The sequence below is a fragment of the Echeneis naucrates genome, unplaced genomic scaffold, assembly GCF_900963305.1.
Source record: "Echeneis naucrates unplaced genomic scaffold, fEcheNa1.1, whole genome shotgun sequence".
Lineage (NCBI taxonomy): Eukaryota > Metazoa > Chordata > Actinopteri > Carangiformes > Echeneidae > Echeneis > Echeneis naucrates.
Genome location: NW_021780168.1, coordinates 704,116 through 731,000, shown reverse-complemented (window position 1 = coordinate 731,000; position 26,885 = coordinate 704,116). Strand labels below are relative to the sequence as shown.

Here is a 26,885-nt window from a genome sequence, read left to right as displayed (position 1 = left end):
CATTATTTACAGGTGATGAAATGTAACTTTGAATGATTCACTTTCAGTAAAGTTGTTGATAAATGAACAGATGATAAACTTTAACTGTTGTTCTCTCCATCAGATGCCTGTGAACTAGAACTGGACACAAACACAATCCACAGAAACCTCCAACGGTCTGACAACAACAGGAAGCTGACACATGTAGCAGAGAATCAGTCATATCCTGATCATCCAGACAGATTTGATATCTTTCCTCAGCTGCTGTGTAGAAATGGTCTGACTGCTCGCTGTTACTGGGAGGTTGAGTGGAGAGGAGAGGTTTATATCTCAGTGAGCTACAGAGGAATCAGAAGGAAAGGATACAGTGCTGACTGTGTATTTGGATGGAATAATCAGTCCTGGACTCTGTTCTGCTCTGATTCTGGTTACTCTGTCTGGCACAACAACAGAAAAACATCCCTCTCCTCCTCCTCTGACTCTCACAGAGTAGCAGTGTATGTGGACTGTCCTGCTGGCTCTCTGTCCTTCTACAGAGTCTCCTCTGACTCACTGATCCACCTCCACACCTTCAACACCACATTCACTGAACCTCTCTATGTTGGATTCTGGATCTTACCTGATTCCTCAGTGTCTCTGAGGAAGTTGTACTGAAAGAGACTTGAAACTACAAACTGAGACACTTCACTGTTGGCTTCACTTCTCAGCTCTGGAGTCTCCGTCAGTTCCAGTTTGGAAACAAATCTGGACTTTACTGTCTAAATCTCAGTGTGTTCCTGAAACTCCATCAGCCTGCACACTCATTACTTTTCCTTTGTGTTTTGGTTGTCTTATGTAACTGAGAATTTTTGCTTCAAGAGTGAAAAGGGAAGAAAAGATGCGATGGCTGGATTGACGACGAGATCTGAACTTCTCGGCATCAGAATGAGACAAACATGGACCACAGGAACCGTTCAGTTCCTCCAAGAGAATCATCAGGAACTCAGAGTTCATCATCACAGCAGTCATCTGCTGTTCCAGCCTGTCTGGCTATCATCAAATGATTAACACTGTGGAGGCTGAGGAGGTAGAGTTCATTAGTAAATGCATTCTAACGAACTGTAAACTGGTAAAATATTCCATCATATAATCAGAGGTGAGACGTCCACAGTTTAGATACTAACATATCCATACATGTTATATACAGTATAAGTTCAGTTATGAACCTAAACAGGTTATTTCTTGGTGTTGGTTCCTGGTTAGTAGCTCCGTCATTGTCAGTGATACTGTTGGACCCAAAGAGGGTTAAAAATAGTTTGCCCTTCTTTGGTCAGCTGAACTGCCCCATCACCCAAAAAAGTAGTTCAGCCTGTTTGGCTGTTTTAATAAAAATCTATCTTTTCACCCGTAGTTATAACAGCAGAGTTGGAGATGGGATGGAGTTTACATGGACTGCTGTCAGATACATTACTGAGCTTTTGATCAAAGACTTTACCGGCTTTCTCTCATCTAACACCTTTGCTCTAACCAAAGGTCTAACACAGACTTTGAGGGAGTGATGGGAAACTCTTTTCCTTTATCTGACTCCAGTTTTTGAGTCACTCACCAAAGTCAATTGGTCATTTGAGTCACTGAGTCAGTGCACACACAAGCTCCTCCCAGTCCCCACTGACTTAGATGAAGATTTGAAATTGTCCTGTTTTTCCCTTCATTAAATTTAAACATATTCTCTATGTAATAATTGTTCTTATCTCGAATAATTGTTATTTTTACCCACATGTTGCAAAAAATTATTAAGTCAAATAACAGTGTGCTGAAAGAGCAGAACTCAACAGAGGACACTGCAGCAGAGTAGTTTATCTTCTGAAAGGATAATTCTTATGAAGCGTACTAAATGACCTTTGTGAGACAAACATAACATCCTATTTGAATCTGAGTGTCTGTGGATGGTGATGTGGCCTGGGTGGGGGATATTTTCTTGTTTATATTTGTTTTAATGTATGAAGCACTATTGGGCAACATTGTTCTTTGTTTGCAAAATGTTGTATAAATAAAGTTGAAACGATTGATTGCTATCATACAGTTCAATAATGTTCTAGCAGAGTGTGCAGCAGACTCTCAGCTCAGTGTGTGAATGTGCTGCTGCTGAACTGGGTCTCATGAGTTCCACTCTGAACCAATGAGTCATGAATCATGAGTCTGACTGTGAACCAGTCTACAGTATGTGCTGTGGGTGAGTGACAGCTCATAGCAGGGAGGGAAAGGGAGTGAAACAGCAAACCAGAGCTGCTGCTTTTCCTCCTTCTTTCTATATGAACATGAGCACCATGATGCACACTGCTGTGTTCTCATATCAAGCTCATGTTCACCTTCTTTCTTTCACAGGGAGAACATGAAAGAAGCTGAAGCTGAACTCAGCCTTCCAACTTTAGTGCTCCGTGTCACAGACTGATCCATTTTCTGACGTTATAGTCCACACCAGGCTGCAGCCTCTCTGTGTGACACTTTGTTCATCATTATTTTCACACTTTAGTTCCTGCTTCTTTTCATTTAGGCTCCATGTAGGCTGTTCATGATGACTTTGTTTGTGTGTGGGATCTCTGTCTGAATTAAAGTTTCACAATCACTGCCTCAGACTGCATTCAGAAGGAATTGTTGAAGTCATAGAAGCTGAAGAGTTGATGATCAGAGGCTGACAGCTAAAGGAAGCTAGAATGCACACTGTTCTCTGACAGAGTCGGCCTCCCTCCACATTTAGGAGGCTTTTTCACTTCTTACAACAGCTGACAAAGGGCTCATCTGGGATTTGAACCTCGGGCCTGTCACACCCACAACGAATGAAGTGAAACACAAATCAGCTGTGAGAAACATAAGTGCCGCTAAATTGAACTAAACCAGGGAGGTTTATTCCTCCCACATACTCAGATACCTGTTTTGCCTTCTACTTATTAAAATGCGTCTTTTCCTGCTTTCGCTCATTTTTGGAATCGCGCACCTCGTCTACTGTGTGTGTGTGTGTGTGTGTGCTCTCTCTGCTGGTCTGAGCTCTCAGTTCATTTAAATACTTTGTTGGATCTGTCTGTCTGTATCATGTCAGAAACTCTGAAACACTCCGAACTTCTTTAAAACACGGTGGATTTACTGATATGAAAGTGTCCAACAGTCCATGATGGATTATTATAGAAAGATAATTCCTGATACCTGTGTGAGAAAAACAGAAAAAAGAAGACTCTCCCTGATCGGTTTAGTTGCCACGTTATAAAATGCAGGAAGTTCAGCAAGTGGTGAAGGCAGCTGATGCCTGGAGATTCGTGACTTCATGGTAAACGTTGCTAATAAGTATTGGTGGTTCAGTGGTTCGATTCCCGGCCACTGCAGAGTAGCTTTTTACCAACATCCAGGTGTTAGAAACACAGTGCTGCTTGGAAAATACAAGACATGAAAAAAACCTGATAGACTCCAACACACTGTGACTTTCTGAAACAACCAGTGGAGCCCCCTGGTGGTCAGTAGAAGTGCAGCCCCTCTGAGCTGGTGGCAGACCAAGGCTTCAGTCTGCACACATCTTCCACATGTGATGGCACACACACTGTGTATTGTGGCAACATCCGTCCCCTCAGAGAGAATCTGCTCTTTAACCCTCCTGTCGTTTTCACCCCCCGCCCCTTACTTTAGTGTTCCTGCTCTGTTTTATACGGTGGCCGGTAAGTGCAAAACAAAATTACAAAGTACCAAACACTTTTACAAAGCGTGAAAATAATTTACATGTTGGGGAAACATTTTTTACATTTTATTAAACAAAATTACATAAGAAAAACCCTTTTACCACGGACAAAACAAACTTTAATTTTAGAAAACAAATTTAAATTTTAGAAAACAAAACGACAGAATCTTGAAGAAGAATCAGAAGATTGACTGTGAGCTCAAAAAGTTTGTATCGGTTTGTGTGGCGGGAAAACTTTGCTGAGTGAAAGTTTATGGCCGCATGGAGTAAATGATGTTTTGGCCGTTTTGTGGAAACAACTTGAGCGAACTGTATGTGGCATGCAGATGGTTCTGATAAACTGGCATGGATGGATTTTTTCACCTAAAGTGCTGTGGCTCCAATGTGGACCGACAAATAACAAGAAGCCAACAGTGATCGCTGAGAATCTCCTCTCATGAGACTGAGGACTGATTGTGGCACGGAGAATGGCATTATGGCTGCCATTCAGTCTCCCCTACGCCTCCATCATGATGACTGCTGCTCTGGGCCGTCCAGCCACATGTATGGCTCATCCACGAATAAGCAGCGTGTTGAATCCTGGTGGGCCATATTTAGAAGGGGAAGGTAAGTGGCCTTCATGAAGTCATTTTATTATGACGAACCTTTGATTTGATTTTTGTTTATGTTCTATCGCAGATTAACTCCTCTGAACATATATAATAATTGTGACTTTAACGCGTTCGTTTCAATTCATTCATTACAAAGCCTTTAATTAGTTAGATTTTTTTAATGGAGTCCCACTAATAATACATGTTTTTTTCCGATTCTATCCATTTCTATAGGTCTCAGCTCTGGATGGAGTTGTTTGCTGGATACTTCAACGGGAGCCATGAGCATCAGTGCCTTGTGAGATGTTGCTATGGTGATGTTGGATGAGTGTGTGAGACTGTGGAACAGTCACAGGATTCACACTTCCAGAACAGCGTCATGTCCAATGAACTGTACTGCTGACCACACAGGTAATATTGGTGATAGATGGATATTTCCATGTTTGTTTTATTTTGATTTTATTGCTTAAATGTAAATAAATAATATAAATGCTATTTATTCTATCTAACACAGATTTGGCTCCACAGACTGGATTTGAGATTGAACCAGCTGATTTGGATGCTGTTCCAGAGGCGAGCCTGTCAATAGCTCCATGTGGGGACTCAAACATGCAGGAGGACTTTGACTTTGTTATGGAGCACAAACAACTACAGAAGCCAGAGAACTGGGAGTCTGCAACAGAACTGTACATGAAGCTGAAAGAAACTGCTCAGCTGTGAGTCAGTGAGAGAGGGAATTTTCCCTTCCACATTATCAAGTGCTTGCTCATTGGGGTCTGTTCTTTTTTTTTTTTTTTTTTAAAGAATTATCTCTTTTTAATATACATGTCAAGAGCCATGAGATGTGCTGTGATTTGGTACTAGACAAATAACACTGAATTGAATCAAATATTGCCATGACTGAAAAACATGCAATTTTTCTGTTTTAAAATAGTTTGATTTCTTCAGATGAACAGGAACCAGAATCATTTGGAAACATCACAAGGAAAAGTGAATGACAAGCTAAGAAATCTGATTTGGAGTGGTGGAACACTGCAGTCTGTCTGAACACCAAGTGTCACAGCTTCATTTTTGCTGTGTTTGAAATCAATTGAAAAACAATTATAGCAAAGTAATAAGGATTACATTTTTGTAATTATAGAAAGCAAAACTTCTTGAAATAATTTGTTTTGTCTAAAACTTAACGATGAAAATCTTAAATGTGAGGGGAAAAAACATGCTCACATCTCTTTACATTATAAAAACACATTTAACAACAAAGAACACACCATCTTTAAGGAGTCTGGTCTTGAGGGGTGATCCAGTCACACGGCTTATAAGCAGCCAAATCCTGGGAATTTTGAATTCCAAAGTCCATGTGTGACTTGTAAGCTCCATGCAACATGCAAACCATAAACTAACTAAGAAATGCCAAATTTCTCCCCCAAGAAAAAAAATAAGAAGGTTTATCACAATGTGGCTGTAGCTGCCTTTTCTTTTATGATACTACCAGATTAACCAGCAGGCATCATTTCCACCACACACAGCGTGGAGACATGGCACAAAGATGTCACACGCTGACACCAAGACAAAATAATAAGAAACGTCCTCATCATCTCTTCCAGCTGTTGACCGTCTGAAAGCAGTTTGGCAGCTCTTTTCTGGCAGCAAAATCAAATACAAAGGAAGTAGAAAAAGGGCAGACAGGTAAACCAGGAGGTCGGAATATTAACAAAGAATAACAAATAGTGTAAATACATTTGTGATACAAATACCATAAAAGTTAGACAAAAGGTGATTATACATTTTGCCGAGTTGGACATGTGTGCAAAAGCTGTAAATTCAGTGGCTGTAAGGTTTGACGCTTTAGTTCTGAACCTTTTTTCAGGGATGTACCACTGTGAAATATTTTCTCAGCCATGTAACCCCCTACCCACTGCAATTTTGGGTGATTAAAAAAGATGTGAAACAGTGCTGTGCCGTCAGTGAATGACTAAACTTTGTAACAAAGAAAAAACTAATAATTATCAACTTAAAGTACTTAAAGTGCTTCCACCTCCTTAAAATTGGATTTTCAATGAGTTCAGAGAAACATTCAGCTTTAAAGTCTCACGTACCCCCTGCAGTGCTTTCACTTACAGCTCTTGGATAGAAACAGTTTATTGTTTTATGGGAGAGGGCAGAGGAGAGAGTTTTTCATTTAAACAGGAAATGGGGCTTTTACTCCTGAGACAGGGGCCATTGACCTGAGAAATCCACAAGGTGTGTTGTAAACAACAGCTCCTCCTCATGTACTGTAGTCAGTCATGGAGTCCTGCAGGGTTCGGTACTTGGACCAATCCTCTTTACGCTTTATCTGCTTCCTCTAGGCAACATTATCAGGAAACACAGCATCAACTTCCACTGCTACGCAGACGACACTCAGCTGTACTTATCAATGAAGCCAAATGAAGTCACTCAGATAGTCAGACTGCAGGCATGTCTTGAAGACATAAAAGTCTGGATGACTGGAAATGTTTTACTTCTCAACTCTGACAAAACCGAAGTTATTGTACTTGGTCCTAAGCACCTCAGAAAAATACTGTCTAATCATCTCATCAGTCTGGACGGCATCACTTTGGCTTCCAGCTCCACTGTAAGAAACCTTGGAGTAATTTTTGACCAGGACATGTCCTTTGTGCCTCACATAAAACAAGTTAGTCAGGCAGCTTTCTTCCACCTGAGAAACATTAGGAAAATCAGAAACATCCTTTCTCAGGATGATGCAGAAAAACTAGTCCATGCATTTGTAACTTCTAGGCTGGACTACTGTAACTCATTACTATCTGGATGTCCAAACAAATCTCTAAAAGGCCTTCAGTTGATTCAGAACGCTGCTGTACGAATATTAACAGGAACTAGGAAAAGAGATCACATCTTTCCCGTGTTAGCTGCTCTTCATTGGCTGCCAGTAAAATATAGAGTAGAATTCAAAATCCTTCTTTTAACGTATAAAGCTCTTAATGGCCAAGCTCCATCGTATCTCAGAGAGCTCATAGTTCCTTACTGTCCTAGCAGGCCACTCCGCTCACTAGATGGAGGTTTACTTGTGGTTCCTAGAGTCTCCAAGAGTAAATCTGGAGGCAGATCGTTCAGTTATCAGGCTCCTCTTCTATGGAACCAACTCCCAGCATCGGTCCGGGGGGCGGACTCTTTAGTAACTTTCAAGACCAGGCTTAAAACTTTCCTGTATGACAGAGTTTATAGTTAAAAAGTTAAAGTCCTCTACTCTTTAGCTATGCTGCTGTAGGCCTAGGCTGCTGGGGGAAGGACTGAGCTTCTCTCTCTCTCTCTCTCTCTCTCTCTCTCTCTCTCTCTCTCTCTCTCTCTCTCTCTCTCCCTCCCTCCTTGCATGCGCTGATAAAAACCTTCCTTCTTAAAAAAAACAAACAAAAAAAAAAAACACAGTTTCACCCAGTTCTAAGCATTTATCCAGCATTTACTAACCATGTTCTGCCAAAGTCTCTGTCTCTCCCAGTGCCTCTCCTCTCTCTCCCTGTCCTCATCCTGCAGGTGGTGACTCTTCACCATCCCATGTTCCTGCAACACCTGCTGGTCCCATACAGCATGAATTCTGTATTACAGCTCAACTCCATGAACTTCATGCAACATGTTCCTGCCTACACCCCCTCCCTCCAATGCCTGTGTCTCTCTCTCTTTCTCTCTCTCTCTCTCTCTCTCTCTCTTTCTCTCTCTCTCTCTCTCAACCCAACCGGTCGAGGCAGATGGCCGCCCCCCCTGAGCCTGGTTCTGCTCGAGGTTTCTGCCTCTTAAAGGAAGTTTTTCCTTGCCACTGTTGCCAAGTGCTTGCTCATCGGGGGATCTGTTGGGTCTCTTTAAATAAATTTATAAAGAGTTTGGTCTAGACCTGCTCTATATGTAAAGTGCCTTGATGTAACTTTGTTATGATTTGGCGCTATACAAATAAATCTGATTTGATATCTACTGTAACAGACTGACTGCAGCTGAATAGATAGAACGGTTTCATCCTCCTCCTGTTCTGTAGACCAGTTCTATAAATGTTATCTTATAATTCTGGACCTTCAAGGACACAAACTGTGTAACAGGAGCTCAGTGGACAGGTGAAAAACAGAAACTTAGGTTCAGTGGAAAAGTCCAGAGTAAGGATACATGCTGTCTTTAAACAAAGCCAACTATAACACTGTCATATTTTAATGTTGTGCAGATTACAGAGATTCTCCAACATCCCCTGTAGCTCCCCAACAGGGAAATTTGGTTTCATGTTATTTTTCATTTGGTATCTAAAATATTTCCTTCAGTTCTGAGTTCCTGGCAGAAAGCTAAATATGGAGAGGATGGCCCATAAGAAGTGGAGCAGAGCATTGGTGGAGGAAGAGCAGGGAGCAGGTTTTCAACTTCTGTTTAGTTTGATTTATAGTTTTTTTCACTGACTTATGTGTAGTTAAATGAAACACACTAGTCCTGTGTGTTTAAAGAACGACTAGTCCATTGGTTAAAAACCCCAGTGTGCCATTTGTGAGTCAGGTATGTTCTGTTCATTAATGTTTGAGCTTCAGTCTCCTCATGCTTAGTTGACCTTTCTTAAATCGGGCCTATATTTCTAAATTTTTTGGAGTTATATTTCCTAATGATGTAAATTTTTATTTGTAGTGACATTGTTCAAATCTTCTTTTATACTTTTGTCCTTTTCTGTTTGATCCCCAACAGTGCTCATTAGTTTAAAATATAGAAAACCTAAAGTAGGATTTGATTTCATAACAGCAGGACAAAGTGTTTCATTAATCTTCTGGGAGTTGGAGACTGAGGAGTTCATGTTCATGTTCATGTTCTGATAGATTTATTTTACAGCTGTAGGAACAATAAATCTCCAGCAGGTGGAAGTATTGCTGCTCAGATGTCATGTACACTGTTGGACACACAATACTCACAGAGGACTTTATTGTGCTGCAGTGCGGTTCTACAGTCAGAAGATGTCCAGTCTGAAGGTGGATGAGTTGTGACTGCAGAAGAAAGTTTCAGAGCGTCTTCCAATGGCTGATTATTGATCTGTGATCAGGTTATGAGCTATAAACACTGATCATCTTCAGGTTGGTACAACAATCAATCAAATATGCTGCTTTTTAGGTTTTAACATTAATTAAAAGAACAAGTGTTGACAAAAAATGCTGTCTGTGACATTCACATTAGAATTCCAAACAATATGTAAACTCCATGTCTGAATAGAGGTGGATGTGTGAACGTGTGTTAAAATCAGAGAGAATTTACACTCATTCAACTCAAATCCAGGAACATCCCAAACATGACTATTAGTCCTGTCTGAGAGTTTCCTCCACTGACAGCAAACATACTGTATATCCATACTGATCACTGTGATCAGGTTTGAATCATCTCTGTGAGAATCCCACATGAAGCTGTCAGTCCTGCTGGATACACACACATCCCACTGAACACATTTTACCTCACTATCATATGAAGAAATATCACAAACCAGATGAACTTCTCAATGTGATGATCAGAGAGCCTTTAGATTTCATCATCATATGATAGAAACATCCAAACAGCTCCATCTGCTGGTTCTGCCTGTTTTATGAATGTGTCCCAAACTGCACACACACTGAATTACACAATAATGCTTTAACGGAGATGATCAGAATCAGAAACAGCTGTTTGGTGTCTAATCTTCTAACAGTTCAGGAAACGGACGGATCTGTAGATACTGACGCGACAGAAGTTCACTGCTCTCCGACAGAGAAGCTGGATGCTGCTGTTGTGCCCTTAAACAGGAAAATAGTGAGATAACAGGGACGAAGAAACACACGCAGCTCTCACCTTCACTCATTTTAATGAATGTGCGTGCCTTCCACTGTCTGAATCCTGAGGCATTACTAATGGATCGATGCACAATCAAATTAGACAAACACAAAGGGACAATTCTCTTTATTTACTCTGGCTGTATATTCTTCACAGTTTTAATATTAACTTTAGCAACAGAGAAATAACAACACAAGAAATACAAATGTCCTTAGAAAAATTTCATTGTAAATGGTGATTTACAAACATTGAAATTAAATAGCAATCAATGCCTCAGGCAGTCTTTGGACTGCAATCTACAAATATTTCCAAACCAATCACATTTCACAATGAGGTGGTTCACAAGTAATTAATTTTATCTAAAAGCTCACTATCCATATCGCTGTCTTTCTTTTGCGGCTGTCACACCAATATCTTTCTCCTCTTCCTCAGCAACCAAATGCTGCTTGTTGCCAAAAATTCTTTTGATTGCTGACGTGGTGCATTTTTCCACCAATAGGAAAGGGGCACCGAGCATGGCGTAGATTGTTTATTACTCAGCCTATCAGCAGGTTTAAATACTGTATCTAGTTTGAAGACCTCACTTTGGACACAAGTTGAAATGGAGACTCAGTGAGGCTGCGTCTTCCTGCTACATCATCTTAAATCAGTCCTTTGGTTTGGACCCACCGTCAACTTCAAAGAGTTACATTTCTAAAACTGAAGAAGGGAAATATGTCAGTTACACTAACAACAGAGGAAACACACACACACACACACACACACACACAGGGCCATGTGACTTCCAGTAGCTGCAGCAGCAGAAAGTGAAAGTTTTCAGAGTTCAACCTCCATTTGAACTCGTCGGAGCAGAAGCAGGGAAACTAAAGGCTGAGGCCGGTGAGTGTTAACATTATTATTATTTCACTGTCAGTTTGTCCCTGTGGACTGTGGAGGGACAGAGACTCACAGTGGACTTCTGTAACACTGAGACAGGGAGGGACACCAGTCTCCAGTCCATCGCAGGGCCAACAGGACTGTATTCTAATGCTCTGATCAACTTATCCAAATGTTTTCAACCGCTATTACTTGAATTACATTTCCAATAACTGTATGAAATAAAGACATTTGTGTTAATTTGACATCTGTGTTCTCAGGAAATAACAAGGATGGGGGGAAGCCAGAGCAGCCTGAATGGCTACAAGATTCAGAGAGAAACAAAAAATGCTTTTATTGTCACAAAGGAAGATGACACGTATCTCTTAAAAAAGATTGATTTAAAAAAGGTGAGCAGGCCTTCACTATTTTACAGTCTGAAACATACTGCATGAAAAGTTAGAATCTGTGTCTCAGTGTTACATTCAGGATGTGGTTTGTTGACTACGATCTCAGACATACCGCCTAAACCTCTCCATCTCAAGTCAAGTGCTGTGATGATTTTAACAGATACCCAGAGCAGCTGTTTCAGCATTAACCAATGAAATGGAAATACTGAAGGAAGCAAGTCATCCTCATATTGTGAGTTTCAAGAACTCTGTCAGAGGTAAGCTTCAATAAACCTGGATCAAGTTTAATGTCCTTTACGTTAAACATTAGAACTCAAGATTAACAGAAACCTCTGCTTTGAGACAACTAGGATCAATTCTGAGACTAATGCAACAAATTACATTTCAAAGCACAATTTTATTTTATAAGCTGGCATGCAGACAGAATTTCAGCATTTGGTGATGCTTTTAATAATTTGTATTTAGAGAACAATGAGTAACTGCTATGCCGTTTGCGATCAAAAGTTAAAATCTTTATGAGCTTAATAAAGGTAAGTGCCTTTAAGTTGTAAAGTCTATGCTACAAAGATTTTACAGCTACTAACACATTAATGCCTAATTTTCATTTCTTTTATTTCTTCCTCTTCCATCCTATTTCCAACTGGTTAGTACATGGTGCAACCATGCAGTCAACAGCAGCATTCTTTTATTTTCACAACACAGTTTCATTTACCAAGTAGACCTGTTCCATCTCTGTGATGGTGGGCAGCTCATTGGTCCAGACCACAAAATGATGTTGTCAGAAATGGACATCAGGAATTAAATGTAGAATTAAACCAATTTTATTTATCAGTTTAAAAAACCTGTTTGGATTGGGTTGATAAAATTCTGAATAATCCATCCAATTATTCACGGGCCAAATTGTCTTCCCGACTTGAACCACAAAAGAAAGTGCTAACATCTCAAAGTTGATATGTTTCAAATGCTAACAGATCTTTTCCATTTTGTCATGAAGACGAACACAATAAGGTTTACTACATAGTGATGGACTACTGTCAAGGGGGGGACTTTGCCATAAAGGTCAAAGAGAAGAGTGAAGAGTCTGAGGTACAGCGCACACACAAAAACACAAAACACATTTCAGCAAACTTTACTCCATCCCACTCCAACAGATTATTCCTCAACTGTCTTTTCTAGGTACTGAGCTGGATTGCTGAGATCTGTATAGCTTTAAGATACATTCATGAAAAAGGCTTGCTGCACAAATGTCTGAAACCGGAGGTACAGAATGTCCACATTACAAAAACATTGTATTTTCACAGAACTTACTGACCAAATTTTTTACAAAAAATAAAATAAAATAAAATAAACAAAAGGTCTGTCATATCTGATTTTGTAATATTGTATCAGGAAAGCTATCTTAGTAAGCAATAGCCTATGACCGGCCATGGAGTGAACTTAGATCACAGATTAGAGCCGTTGTTTGAATTTTTCCTTTTTTTCATCTTAGTCTTGAATGTTTTGCTAAATGTTACTTGTCAGTCATGGAGTGATTCAGGTCTGTGAAAAGTAATTTGACATCAGAGCTGCAGGTTGCTCTCATTAGCCAATCAGATCACTTGATTTGTGCTTCCTGTCTCTTCTCTTTGATAGAACATCTTCCTCACTGAATTTGGATCTGTGTGCTTGAGCGATTTTGGGAAAGCCTATGAAAAGTATAAACATTATGTTACATACATATTAGCATTTCAATTCTTTTTTATTGGAGTTATTCCTTTATTTTATGGACTTATTTTTAATCACCTAGTTCAAAAACCACCGATGCCAGTCTGCAGGAAATGTCATATCTGCCACCAGAACTCTTCACAAAGGGGACATATGATGCTAAAAGGTATAAATTTGTGTCAAGCCGCCTGTTTGCAGCTAGTTCTGTAATATCTCATACTGCAGCTTTGATAACACAACTTTTTCATTACTGTGGAAATAAGGTAGCGACAAAACTTACATTTGATTTTACTAAATGTAAGACAGCACAGAAAATAATATCATGTCAGTTATTTAATAAGCTGTTAACATAATCTCTGATCGATACGGAAAATCAAACTGTTCAAACTTCAAACTAATTTCAGGGACTGCATCACATTTTTCAACATCATTTTAAAAGTAGTGTAGAGACCTGTGAAAGCATTTACAGGAAATTAATTTCGAAAAAATTTATTTATAAGTAATTTTAACCAGACAAGTTTCCCACACATACAAATAGAAGAATCAAGTATTATTGCTTTATTGCTAAGGATCCTTTTGCCTTACGTATTATCTAGTTAATTAGGCTCATCTAATTTGGCTGCTGCTAACAATATAATGCCAATATTAATACTAATGCTGATACTTTATTTACAGTGACATTTGGTCATTGGGATGCATCATCTATGAAATTTGTACTCAAAAACCAGCGGTGAGTTACCAAAAATGTTTAATTTATTGACTCTGAAATGTAAAATGTATCAAAATATTAATTTTAGTGATTTGACCATTTAATGTATATATCAATATGAAATAAAAAATATTTCAGTCAATCACAAGTAAATATGCAGCTTTGGCTCGCTGAATTTTTTTGTTTTCAGAAAACAGGCCTCTTCAGGCTTTGGAGTACATAGTATGACTTCCTGAAATAGAAAGAAATGTCATGATTTTATTTCACTTACTTTATGATGAGTTAAGTATTTTATTATATTTATGTGGTTTCAGTTCACAGCGGAGACCACAATCAAGCTCATGCCAAAGCTCATCCATGGTCCTCATCCATGTCTCCCAGAAACGTTCTCACCAGAGCTCCGTCAACTTGTTATTGACATATTCAATACTGACCCTCAATCAAGGCCGACAGCCAGTGAGATCCTGGAGTGTCCCTTCATCATAAACTGTCTCTCAAACAAGGTATCATGATGGACTACAGATGATTTATGTAACTTCTGAAAATGGATTTTGACAGCAAGCACTCCACTTAAAATGTCTATGCTTTTTTTTTTTCTTAGTGCAAAACAACTGTGGACGATCTCCAGATCAAGCTGGTTACGCTCAGAGAAGTGGCTGATAGTTTGGAGCGTGTGCATCAAGGCACGACCATCGGCAGTCTGACTGGAGGAGTGATTGGAGCGGTGGGAGGGATTACATCCATAGTGGGCCTCATACTGACCCCCTTCACTTTCGGAGCCTCTCTTATTGTCACCGGGGTTGGAGTGGGTGTTGGTGCACTTGGTGGGCTCACTGCTGGTGCCTCCAATGTAACAAATATGGTCAACCAGGCATCTGATCGCAAAGCTGTTCGAAGTATCATCAAATACTTTGAACATAAAACTAAATTAGTGGTGACCTGGTTACAGGAGATTGGCCACAGTTTGCACAACATCAGGAGCAGATATGCCTCAACTGACACACTGCACACTGAGAATAACCAGTTCAGCGCACATAACCTGGCAAAGGCTGGAAGGGTAGGAAGGGGTCTAGTTGGCCTTTCTGAATTGACTCGACTAATCCAAGTGATAAACGTGGGAAGGATCGCAGCTCAGGCATCCAGGGTGGTACGTGTGGCAGAGGTAGCAACAGGTGTGTTTTCAGGATTATTTATTGCAGTAGATATCTTTTTTATTGCGATGGATGCCAGAGAGATACACCACATTAAACAGGCACAGGCAGCAGGTGAGGGCGCAGCTTCTGAGGCTGGTGACAACATATCCACCAGCTCAGTGATGCAAGAGCACAACTCAGACACGTCACAGGAACAGGGCCAATCTTCCAGAAATGCTACCCAAGTCAGATCTGAGATCATGAGATTTGTTCAATCCATCAGGCAGGCAGCAGACGACTTGCAGAGAGTCCTAAATGAGCTCAAAGACATCATCTCATCTCTCCCTTCAATCGGGTCTGAAGGAGATGAGGGATGGAGCGATATGGAGTTAGTGCAACCTAAAGGTTCCTTGAAATGAAATACAAAAATGTGACTTCATTGGTTCCAGTGTAGGTGCACCAAGTGGGATATTTGTATTATGTTGTTACACTGCATTACACTGTTGCATAATGTTTAATATCTGGGTGTGGTTCGCTGTATATCAAAAAACAAATCACCCAATCAAGTACAAGCTTGTTTTTCCATTTGTAAAAAAAAGTTTTAAGCTTTTAATCATCTAGTGACTGTCCACTTTGCATCCTTGTCTGCAATCATATGGTGAAATGCTACAGACAATGTTTCAGCTTCAAATGTATTCAAGGTTAGTCAAGCCTCATTTGTAATAGTGCAGTAAATTTCACTTTAGCAAAACAATAAACGGCTAATACAGTCTTATTTAAACTGTAATTGTAACCGTGCAGAGATGTGTCAATGAAGAACGTGGAATTAAAGAGGAAGAGAAAAGGTTGTCATGTTGTATCACCTCTGTTGATTCAAACAGCCTTACGTGCCTCTGAAAAAAGGGAGAGTGGCTAAAATAGGATTTATTCCAGAGCTTTGCACTTCTGTGCTGCTTGTATGTTCTCCCTGTGAAAAGGGAAGAAATTGAACATTGCCAAAACACCCGTGATTGATATGAGAACACAGCAGTGGGCATCATGGTGCTCATGCTGATATCAACATGGAGTCATTCCTTTTCTTTTATGGGAGGAGTCTTTGATCTGCGATGTCATTAAAACCTTTGTGACATCACAGAATCAACATCTGCTGACAGAACAGGAAAAGATCAGTCTGTGCAGCTTAAAACTTTAAATTTAAGCTGTAAGCAGTGATGACCGGGCCCTGTGTGTCTCTCTCTCTCTCTTTCTCTCCTGGCCCAGCCTGCCTCTGCTCTGCCCTTCGACTCTGGCCAGCAGACCTCCTGGTATTCAGGACGACTGCTGTGGTGTCTGCAGCTTGCATCTCTCCCTCCATTTGTCCAGGATTGCAATTTGCTAATTGTGAGACTAGTTTTGGCAGTTTTGGTATTGGGCTAAGGCTGTGTTTTTTTTTTTACTTTTAGATTTTTTTTGTATTATCTTCGTAACCTCCCTTTTGTTTGTTATACCCCTGACGATGGCTGCGTCTTCTGTGACTCTGCATTTGTTTAAATTTTGCTGGTATAAGCTGTCCAACTAGTCAATGCCTGCTATTTCATATCAAAATGGCTGCTGCAGTAGGAAAGAAAGATGGAAAAAAATAATATTGTGGCCACCCTGCCACGAGCATATTATAAATTCAATTAAATACATCACCATATCATGTTTTAGGACTGAGCATTATAACAGTTAGGAGCTGTAAATCACTTTGCAGGAAGGACACCATGGAAATTTACTGAAAACCCTGCTGCCAGTATTTTACTGTGAATTTACAGGATCATTGTTTACAGTGTAGGGGCCGCCTGACTAAAAATAAAAACAGTGCTGGGGTGGCGGGGTGCCATCCAGTGACTGTGAAGTTCATACCATATGATTAACACTGCAGAGTGGTGCTGTGACTTCTGTACAATCCAACCTACAGACACAGGTAGATGAAGAGTCCTACATTAAAACAATACAAAAAGAAACTCTACTCCTTTATCAGTCAACCCAACTGTAGCATACACATTACGATTCCATCTTCATATCCTGTGGACATCTTTATCCATCAGCGTGGTGCTGTGGCTTAGCTGGTCAAAGCGCCTGTCTAGTAAACAGGAGATCCTGCGTTCAAACCCCAGCAGTGCCTTGTTTTCAGTGTTAAATAATGTAGAGGTATCAAGCTAGCAGCTGAAACCTTCCCTACCTGGATAGGACTGTGAGCAAAGTCCAAGTGAAGCTGCTGTTTTTCCTCATGCTGTGCACTCTGCTGGTCTGAGCTATCAGTTCATTTAAATGCTTTGTTGGCTCTGCCTGTCTGTATCTATGCCAGAAACTCTGAAACACTGATGTCATCCAACAACTTCAAGCGACTACATAGTCTAGATTGGATTCAAAGTCCAGAGTGCTAACCATTACCTGATGGAACAACAGGTCCATGATTTGATGTTGGTCAAAGGTGCTGGCTTGAGGCTCCAGTGTCATGGGAGACGTCTGTAGACCATAAGCGATTAAAAAAAAAGAATAATGAATGAACAATTATCAAATAAAATGAACCGAATTCTACTGACTTTTAGGACAGCCAATAGTGACTTTCCTTACTGAGGAGTGACATCAGAGCTCCGTCTCACTCAGCACAGGAACAAATGAGGAGCTTGTGTTTGAACCTGCGTGGGAAACATGACAAAGCAAAGCTGTTTAATTGATTTGGTTTGTTTTTTTTAAACACATTTTTATTTGAAAGAATCAGCACTCATCACAGTAATTTACGGTGACAAACATCCCTCTGTCCTATCTTTTTCCTCCTGTAATTTCAAACCCCTGCCTACCCCCATGTGATCACATGTAGCTTGGCAGGGAGCACCCACATTTGAACTGGGAACCTCTTAAGTTGCAGTCAAATGCTCTACCACTGAGCTACACCCCCCATAAACACACACAGCCCATCACTGCAGATCAGCAGGTCTGACTGAAAGTATGAACCACAGCACTGCTGGGGTTTGAATGCTTAGGGTGCGAGAGAGTTCAAATCCCGGACGAGCCCTTGTGTTAGTTCGCCAATATCAATGGCTGACCATCATGACTCTTACCAAAGTTTGTCTTCTGTGCAAAGCGGTCAATCACCAAATTTCCATCTGCGCAACAACCACTACATTACTGTTTCTCTTGTCCAGAGATTGCAAGTAAAAGCTGTAATACAGGAAGTGATGGTTTTCATCAGTTTTTTGAAGTGATGAGCAGGAACTCCACTGAGAGCGAAGCCCTGCTGGGGTTTGAATGCAGGATATCCTGTTTATGAGACAGACACTTTAAGCAGCTCAGCATCAGTGCTGCCAGTTTCTCTGCAGTTTGTCTCTGTTTCAGACACATCTGTGTCGGTCAACACTTGTGCTCCTCATAGTTGTGTGTCACTTGTGTGTCTGAAGAGCTGCTGCCTTTGATACATCACCTGATGATGTCACCTGATGATGTCACAGTACTCACAGAATGAAACTCTTCCTTTGAAGCTGCTCTGAAGAATTTCCAAAATCACATGTGATTTTCACAGTGAAAATTAAGTTTGCATTGTCCTTTTTTGTGGTGTTGTTCAGCCACAGGTGATAGCAACACCAGGTGGGCTGAAATGAGAAACATCACAGTCAAACAGAGTTTGTAGGTTTGTAGGCCAAACATGTAGGTTTGGCAGGGGACACCCAGATTTGAACTGGGGACCTCTTGATCTGGAGTCAAATGCTCTACACCCCCCATAAACACACACAGCCCATCACTGCAGATCAGCAGGTCTGACTGAAAACATCCTGTAAAGTATGAACCACAGGAGTCAGACTGAGACTTCTGAAATGTTTCATAAATAGACTGAATAGAGGGCTTTGGGACGGGGCTCACTGCAGCATCTGCTGTTGAGAGCTGCAGAGTGATGTGTGCTTTCACATCAGTTTACACCACAAAAGTCTCCATTAACTCCAGAAACAGTAACTAAATCTATTGGAAAAGAAACTAAGTTGGCCACACTGTTGACAATGATGCGATTGAAGATTATGTTACGGCTTCAGCTGGTGTCTTCACTGTGGGAACAGTTGCTAATGTAGCCATCTGCTAACGTCCCAACCCACCATTGATATCTCACAATCAGAGAATAATTGATTAAAACTGATGTGCCATGACATTGATCAATCATATTGTTGAGCTTTTCAGGACACTTTAGTGTTCATCTGTTGAGAAACGTTCACGATATAATTAAAATTGACAGTGAGGAAAACGCTTCCAGGCAGCAGGTTCTCTTCTGTCTGCCCACTGACATACCTGATGAAATAGTTGGGCCTCCATCATGAGGTCAGACAAAGAAAGGCCTGCATGTAAACTCTGAGGCCTGACCACGAGGTCACATCCATCCCATTGTTCTCCATCCACGGACTCCATTTCCCTTCATCCCTTGCAGTCCCCACCTGAGATGAACGCCCATGGAGGTGGCAGGCTCTCGTCTCTGGTCGGCAGTGACTTATCGACACCACAGGGAGCCCAGATAACAGACTGTGGCATCACTCAAGTTTTAAATACGGACCGTGAACTTAACTGGTCCTCTTTCCTGGTATTAATGCTCAGAAGAAGGTTTGCCCGTTTCAACCAGCTAGATCACCGACGAAAGTGACTTCTACACGGGTGCTTATTCCCCCTTCATCAGAGTTTCACCCTCACTGGATGAGATGAAGCACTTTTCCTGATCTGTAAGAGTCAGCTGTTTGCAACCCGCTGACCTCTCAGCTATTACCTGCAGAAGGAAGAAAGAATTCTTCATGGAGACGCCAATAACTTCTACGCCCCGCAGTCTACCGATTAACTGATTAGCCTTCTTTATCTTTGGAACAACTTCAGCACACAGGCAGACTCTGTGGTGCAATGGTAGCGCGTCTGACTCCAGATCAGAAGGTTGCGTGTTCAAATCACATCAAGGTCAGATTATCTGTTCTCTGTACTGTTGGTAAACACTCATATGCTGTGTCTTACAACAGGAAGTGTTTTCTGATGATCCATTTTAGCCTGTCTTTACATTGCAGTTCCAGGAAGACTGTTGGACACAGGACACACAGGAATCAGTTGAACGGGGACAGATGTGACTTAAAGGAAAACAAAGTCAGTTGTGTCATGGTTCATTGGTTACAACTGACACTTTGTATATCAGTGGTCATACCATGGTTGGCTGAGCAGTGTTTGGACGCTCCAATCAGTCAGAGAAGGGTTGCCACATGTATGGCTTCCCCAAGAACCACGAGGGCTGGGAAAGGTGGATGGTAATGTGTGTGTGTATACAAGTACAAATGCAAATAAAGATAAGTATATGCACCATAAAGGGCCTCTGATATAATATAGAGATTGACAATTAAAAAGACAAAGCAATTTAATCATTTTACTCCTGGAGATACTTTCGCAGCTACCAAAGTCGTGCGAACAAACTAGCACGGTCACCTGCCAGGATCTCTGCCAGAGAGAACAGCTGTGAAGCTTATTGATCATTCATATATCAGTAAGCTTTTCCCAAAGCTTAGTTTTTTAACTAGGTCCATCTTCAATGATCTCTAAATGTCTTTGATCTTAAACCTGTTGAAGGTTAATTCAAAGGTTGTCTGAAAGTACTGCATCTGCTTTCAAAAGTGTTGTCAGATATTTCAGTATTTTCGACACAAGACTTTAGCTCTTTGGATATACGGCAACAAGAGAAGGCCAAAATAAGGAGCTTACAACACCAATACCAGTTAGTCAACAAATAACAAAGGATTTTCTTCAACATGAAGAAATGATGCAGTACAGCATGAAGAAAATCATGCACTGCCTGGATACAACTGTGGTCAGGGCTGTATAATGTGTGTTTATATTGAAACACTGACTTCAGCATGAAGTCTGTGGAGGAAATCTGAAAATCCACACATTTGTTTCTGTGAAGTGGACACAGTTTAGACCTGTCACACACTAGTGTAAAACTAGTCTAGATGGTCAGAAGTTTGATTTTGCAGAGGGTTGATGAAATCTGTGCTCTCAAAGTGTTTGCTTAGGTAATTTTTTTTTTTTTTTATCCCCACAGTGCATGTAGCATGTAGCATGTAGCATCAGTGCACCATAATGGTATATAAGGTGCAGGGCATGATGCTTCTTTCACATAAAGAACAAAACCCTGGATGTGGATTGCAATATTTTATTGGTATTTCAGATATAATTTTGGTTGATAGGACTGTTCAAGCAGGTAATTATCTTCACAAATACAGAGACAAAGAATGTTCTGGGGTGGGCTTGAACCACCTTCCTTTCGGTTAACGCAGAACGCGCTGACTGATTGCGCCAAAGAGACATGTTAATCCACCCCTCTTACAGCCTGCTGTTCAAATTATCCTACATGTCAGACTTTAGGTCCATCTTGAATAATATCTAAATATTGTTGAAACCTGATGATGATTAACTCAAAGGTTGTTAAAAGTGCGTTTTCCCAAAGCTTAGCTGCAATGCTTTGGAACAGCGTGGGGAAGTAGCTCAAATGGTACAGCGGTTTCTTTTGTACTGTGCTCAGTTGCCAGATTGGGCTTCATTGGGCAGGTGAGATGAGAATTGGGCTGCTTGTGAATATGTGTGCAGCTCTTTGTTTAAATATTGTCAGCAATGTTACAGAACAAACTAAAAGCACCTTGTCCAAAGAAAGATTTATCTCAGCTTATTCCCCACGCTGTTTCAAAACATTGCAGCGAAGCTTTGGGAAAAGGCACTTTTAACAGCCTTTGAGTTCACCATCAACAATGCAATGACCAGGAATCAAAACCAGGTCAGTAGCTTGGAAGACAGCTATGCTGACCACGATACCACCATTGCATGAAAAGAGCATGAGATTTAACTGATTCTCTCCTTGTGAATCAAGGAGACTAATCCAATCCTTCCATCCTTGTTTCTACACACATAGATTCCTGAAAGCGAAACTGCTTCCGCACAGCAATAAGGTCATGGGTTCAGTTCCCGGCCTGGAGCTGCATGTAGGGTGGAGCCAGGTGATCAGAATGAGGATGCAACTTTAAGGAGGAGATTGGAGTTGTTCTTTGGGTTTTCAGACAGGAAGTGTCATTTCTCTCTCCTGTAGTGTTAGGAGGACTCTTGTGCTGGACGTCAGGAGTTAAGGCAGTAACTCCAACAGTTCATCCAATATGACCAGGACTGTGGCAGCAAACTGAAGAAGTATGAAATGGAACATGTTGTGACAACAACAAACCATTGTTGGCAGGATTTGAACCTGTGCAGGGAAACCCCAATGGATTTCAAGTCCGTCGCCTTAACCACTCAGCCACAACAACCACACACACCAATGCCAGCATTACTCAGCATTTTCCATTTTCTCTGACTGTACTATAAATGTTGTAGTGTACGATCAATGTTCTGTGTGAGATCTTTGATGACCTAAAAGTTCTCCCCCTCAGAAAAAGTGTGACCGTATAATAAATGTGGTTTGCAACATTTTGAAGGCCTTTAAAGCCTCAACACTGCTCAACACAGCAACAATTACTGTTCTCTTGTCCAGAGACTGCAAGTAAAAGCTGCAATACAGGAAGTGATAGTTTTCATCAGTTAGTTGAAGTGATGAGCAGGAAGCAGGAGAGTTTGAATGCAGAATGCCCTGCTTACAAGACAGGCACTTTAGCTGCTGAGCATCAGTACTTCCAGTTTTTCTCTGAAACTGCGTCTGTGTCAGTCAACAGTTGTGTGTCACTTTCTGTTTGGGATGTGAGTCTGAAGAGCTACTGCCTTTGATACATCACCTGATGATGTCACAATACTCATCTGATGATGTCACCTGATGATGAGAGCAAATAACTGCAGCTCAAAAGGTTCCTGAATCAGATTTGATTTTCTGACTGTACTATAAATGTTGTAGTTTATGATCAATGCTCTGTGTGAGATTTTTGATGACTGAAAAAGATTCTGTGATGTCACAATGACATCAAAGATTCCTCCCATTTTCTCTCATGACCTCCACCATAGAGTGCACATTCACCTCACTTTAGTCTGTCCATGTTGCAGCCTGCTGAATAATCCTAATCGACTTTAGCTCCATCTTGAATGATCTCTAAATATCCTTGAAACCTGTTGAAGGTTAATTCAAAGGGTTAGGGTAATCTGTTTCATCTGGTTAAATTTACTGCCAGTAATGGGACAAATTTTCATTGTTGACCTCACCCGAAGTACCACATGACTTTTGCAATTTTTCACACATGTAGCAGCCACCTGGGTGAAATCAGCAGCTGGTGTTTGCTTTCCCACTAAAACTCGAAAACGTATCAAAGTAATACTTAATCAGAGCTTTCAGTTGTCACCCTACCACTCCAAATGTAAAACTGACGTGCAAATATGGAATAATGCAATAACAGCCAAACAAGTACTTGGGTATGTGATTTTATTTATATTTAGCATGAAATGTCTCAGTCTGCTGTCTGTCTCACAGAAGAACGTGACAGCTCAGTGGGCTGACATGAACCACGTGACCACTCCGCAGCAAGATCAGGGAGTGTCGGGACTCTTCTCTCTCTGGGACACTGGATCTGTCTGTCTGTATCATGTCAGAAACTCTGAAACACTCTGAACTTCTTTAAAACACGGTGGATTTACTGATGTCAAAGTGTCCAGCGGTCCGTGATGGATTATTATAGAAAGATATCTACTTTAATGCAAATTCATTGTTGGATATAAACAGAAATTCAAAGAATTCTCTGTATCACTTAAAATGTTGCCGAATAAATGATACCAGTTGTGTTATAACGTCATGTATCACTTTCCTTACTGAGGAGTGACATCAGAGCTCCGTCTCACTCAGTGGAGGAACAAAGGAGGAGCTTGTGTTTGAACCTGTGTTTGCTTTAAGTCACATCTGTCCTCTTTCAACTGATTCCTCAATCAGCAGTTGACCACGTGGCCTAATGGACAAGGCGTTTGACTTCGGATCAGAACACTGAGGGTTGGAGTCCCTTCGTGGTTGGGCTGTAGTGTATTACAGGTGAAGGGTCTAAACTGTGTCCACTTAACAGAAACAAGTGTTTTTTCCGATTTCCTCCACACAAATAGGATCTGATCTCAGTTGGTGGGACAAGGTGTCTGACTTTGGATGAGAGGACTGAGAGTTTGAGGCTCTGGCTGCAATATCTAGACAAGAGAAAATCTTAATTTTGTGGTCGGTGCTGTGTTTAGCAGGAGGAAATTGGTGAGTGCCTTTTCATAGGAGACAAACTGGTAAGAGTCATGACAGTGAGGCACTTCTGTACAGCTGTACGGCTACAAGATCTGACGGGCTCGTCGAAGCAAGAATCATACCCCTAGACCAACGAGCCCTTATGTCATCTTCCTAATTTGATTAAAATAACAAGTGTGCTGAAAACCACTGTCATCTCCACAGTATTCAGATTTAGCTCCAGGTGGTTCTGACCACACCAGAAGACCAGTCTGTCCACCTCCTGCCTGTAGGCAGACTCATCACCATGCTGGATGAGGCTGATGAAAACAATTACCTCCTTCAGCCAGCCATTTGAACCAGCAACCAGCAACCTAAGGAAAGCTATTGAAAAAGACAGTAAGGTGGCAACACAGTTGATGATGACGCTGATTGAAGATTGTGTTACGGCTTCAGCTGGTGTCTTCACTGTGGCAACAGGCGCTAATGTAGCCTTCTGCTAACATCCCAACCCACCATCGATATCTTGTGATGGTGTGAACAACATGTGAGCAAGAGAGCAGCTGCTTAAGTTTATGATCATGAAGTTTATGTTCAAGTAACATTCAAAGCTCCATACACAATAATAGTCCTGCTTCTGTTTACCAAAAGGCTCCAAAGCCCACCCAGGGACCTGCTGTGTTTAGTTCACTTGTTGCTGTGTTCCAACAAAGAGCTAAAGTCTTGTGGAGAATGTGGGCATCGATCCCACTACCTCTCACATGCTAAGCGAGCACTCTACTATTTGAGGTAATTCTCCAGCCGTCAGCCACCGTTCTCTAAATGAACCCAAAGTTTGAAAGGAATTCGAGTCTTTGAAAAGTGTGGGGGCGGTCAAAAGTCGACCAAAATACCTTTGTCCCCAAACACACCTTACAGAAGTAGAGGTGAAAGAAAAGCGGTTTCTGTCAGAAGTGGGATTCGAACCCAACCCAAGCCCAAGGGGAGACTGCGACCTGAGCGCCAGCTGCAGAAGGATTGTCCAGGAAAATGTTGGAGAAATGTTGGAGGCCACAATCAAGTTCACGAAGTCCAAAATTCGTCAGCCAATTGGTGTCGATGTGGCCCCAGCCCCAGGATGCTGGAGAAACAGGACACGGGCACAGCAACACCACAAAGGAGGAATGCCCTCTGCCAACAGTGATAAACAGCTGCCTGAGTGAAAAACAGGAATCCTCACTGACAGATCATATGGGACATGACTGTATGACCCAATGGAGCTTAACACAGGGGAATCCCTGATGATCACCTCACATAAGAAGCATGTCACATGTTTCTCCAACATGTTCTCACTCCCAGCGTGTCAACAGGCTGACAAACGGTCAGTGTCCCAAACCTAGAAAGGCCTTGAATGAATCAAAGTACAGCACTCCCTTTCCACAAAGGTTTGAAGTGATTGAGTCTGAAGAGCTGCTGCCTTTGATACATCACCTGATGATGTCACCTGATGATGTCACAATACTCACAGAATGAAACTCCTCCTTTGAAGCTGCTTTGAAGAATTTCCAAAATCACGTGATTCAGATGTAAACACAAAGGCTGCCCCACTGTCACCATTCAGAACAGCTGAGAAGATAATTGATAGCAGTATTTCTAGATGTCAAAGGAATTTTAATTTTTGACTGGGAATATTCAGGTTCCACTGAGATTTGAACTCAGATCGCTGGATTCAGAGTCCAGAGAACCCCAAGGTTGGTTATATTTGAAAATGGCGTCTTTACAATCGTAACAATGCCACGCTGAAGAGGAAACATCTTCAGTCTTGAAGAAGTACTTCAGCATCATGCACCATCTTATTAGTTTTGGAAAGTAAGTCACTTGAGCGTCAAGACTGCTCATGTGCCATTTGAGGGAAAACTTGGCCAACTCCACAACACTCTTGCCTTAATTGCCTGTTCCACTATGTCTTCATTGGGTTTATCGCAATGTCTAGTCGATGGATTGAGACTATCCTCTGCTAAGAATGTTTTAGAGTGTGGTTGCTGGAAATTAACCAGCAGTATCTGAAAAGTTTGATGACAAACTGCTTTGTGAAAAAACATTTCAGACCGTATTCAAAGCTATGTTGCCTCAAAATGGTGTTGGTTTGTTCTGCTCAACAACACTGATCCGATGTCCATGCCCAAAGTGTGCTCCTTGCAGGTAAGAATTGGGGACCATTTCTGAACTGCGGTGGCCTCACCAGTCTCCTATACATCCATCCACTTTCTACTACTTACATTAGACCGTATTGTAATCTAAACACTCTGGATGTGTGTCCAGGATGCTTCAAGGACATTTTCCTGCCCTTATCTCCTCCAAACCATTGGACACAGCTTTGAGGAGTCAGAAAATTTGACATAATTACAGTGAAGCCGGTAAAGGTATGTGGTAGTGTGGCTGAGCGGTCCAAAGTGCTGGATTTGGGCTCCAGTCTTTAAGTATTTAATTCTCAAACTGTTATAAACCAAGTATTCATCCAGTGGCGACTATCACTTTGAGTTTCCGTAGTGGGGACTGAGCTAAAGACACAAATGAAACCATCTAAATGGGCTTTTATTTTGAAATGCTTCCATGGTGCAACTGCTCTTGTTCTTTCTGTAGCTCAAGGTTAAGGATTTGCAAAACATACTGAATGATAAAAATAAAGATTTGAAGAAGGAAAGACAATCAAAGTGATGAACTGTGGATGGCAGCCTGCTGTTGATCTGACTGAACAGCGATGCAGAAACCTTTTTCTTGTTGTTTCTCCGTCTTGTACAGCACACAGTGGAAATTACTTTTTG

At 41.2% G+C, this 26,885-nt stretch overlaps 2 protein-coding genes and 3 non-coding genes across 5 annotated transcripts in view; 4 read left to right on the top strand and 1 right to left on the bottom strand.

The window, feature by feature from the left end:
* Positions 1 to 633, top strand: part of LOC115038391 (NACHT, LRR and PYD domains-containing protein 12-like) — a gene marked incomplete at its 5' end in the record, with an annotated part of 488,710 nt that extends 488,077 nt beyond the window's left edge. Inside the window, one exon of the mRNA XM_029497227.1 lies at positions 104 to 633. Within this exon, the coding sequence (XP_029353087.1) occupies positions 104 to 633 (530 nt within the window). The remainder of the gene's footprint in view (positions 1 to 103) is intronic.
* Positions 634 to 10,752: 10,119 nt separating this feature from the next.
* On the top strand, positions 10,753 to 15,733 carry LOC115038400 (calcium/calmodulin-dependent protein kinase type II-like). Its single transcript, XM_029497237.1, has 10 exons — positions 10,753 to 10,962; positions 11,220 to 11,348; positions 11,509 to 11,605; positions 12,343 to 12,434; positions 12,525 to 12,608; positions 12,981 to 13,042; positions 13,135 to 13,218; positions 13,728 to 13,782; positions 14,076 to 14,264; positions 14,363 to 15,733. The coding sequence occupies exons 2-10, from the start codon at positions 11,232 to 11,234 to the stop codon at positions 15,311 to 15,313; spliced, it is 1,731 nt and encodes a 576-aa protein (XP_029353097.1). The 5' UTR covers positions 10,753 to 10,962; positions 11,220 to 11,231; the 3' UTR covers positions 15,314 to 15,733.
* A 1,233-nt stretch (positions 15,734 to 16,966) lies between these two features.
* Positions 16,967 to 17,040, top strand: trnat-agu (transfer RNA threonine (anticodon AGU)). Its single transcript has one exon. It is a non-coding gene; the product is annotated as a tRNA-Thr (tRNA).
* A 2,733-nt stretch (positions 17,041 to 19,773) lies between these two features.
* trnaw-cca (transfer RNA tryptophan (anticodon CCA)) lies at positions 19,774 to 19,845 on the top strand. The gene has a single exon. It is a non-coding gene; the product is annotated as a tRNA-Trp (tRNA).
* Positions 19,846 to 22,134: 2,289 nt separating this feature from the next.
* On the bottom strand, positions 22,135 to 22,216 carry trnas-uga (transfer RNA serine (anticodon UGA)). Its single transcript has one exon. It is a non-coding gene; the product is annotated as a tRNA-Ser (tRNA).
* Positions 22,217 to 26,885: the final 4,669 nt, after the last annotated feature.

Coding starts and splice junctions, on each gene's coding strand:
- LOC115038400 (XM_029497237.1), top strand. CDS start 11,232: ATGGGGGGAAGCCAGAGCAGCCTGAATGGCTACAAGATTCAGAGAGAA. Junction 11,606..12,342: donor TTTCAAGAACTCTGTCAGAG/GTAAGCTTCAAT, acceptor TTTGTCATGAAG/ACGAACACAATAAGGTTTAC. Junction 13,219..13,727: donor GGGACATATGATGCTAAAAG/GTATAAATTTGT, acceptor CTTTATTTACAG/TGACATTTGGTCATTGGGAT.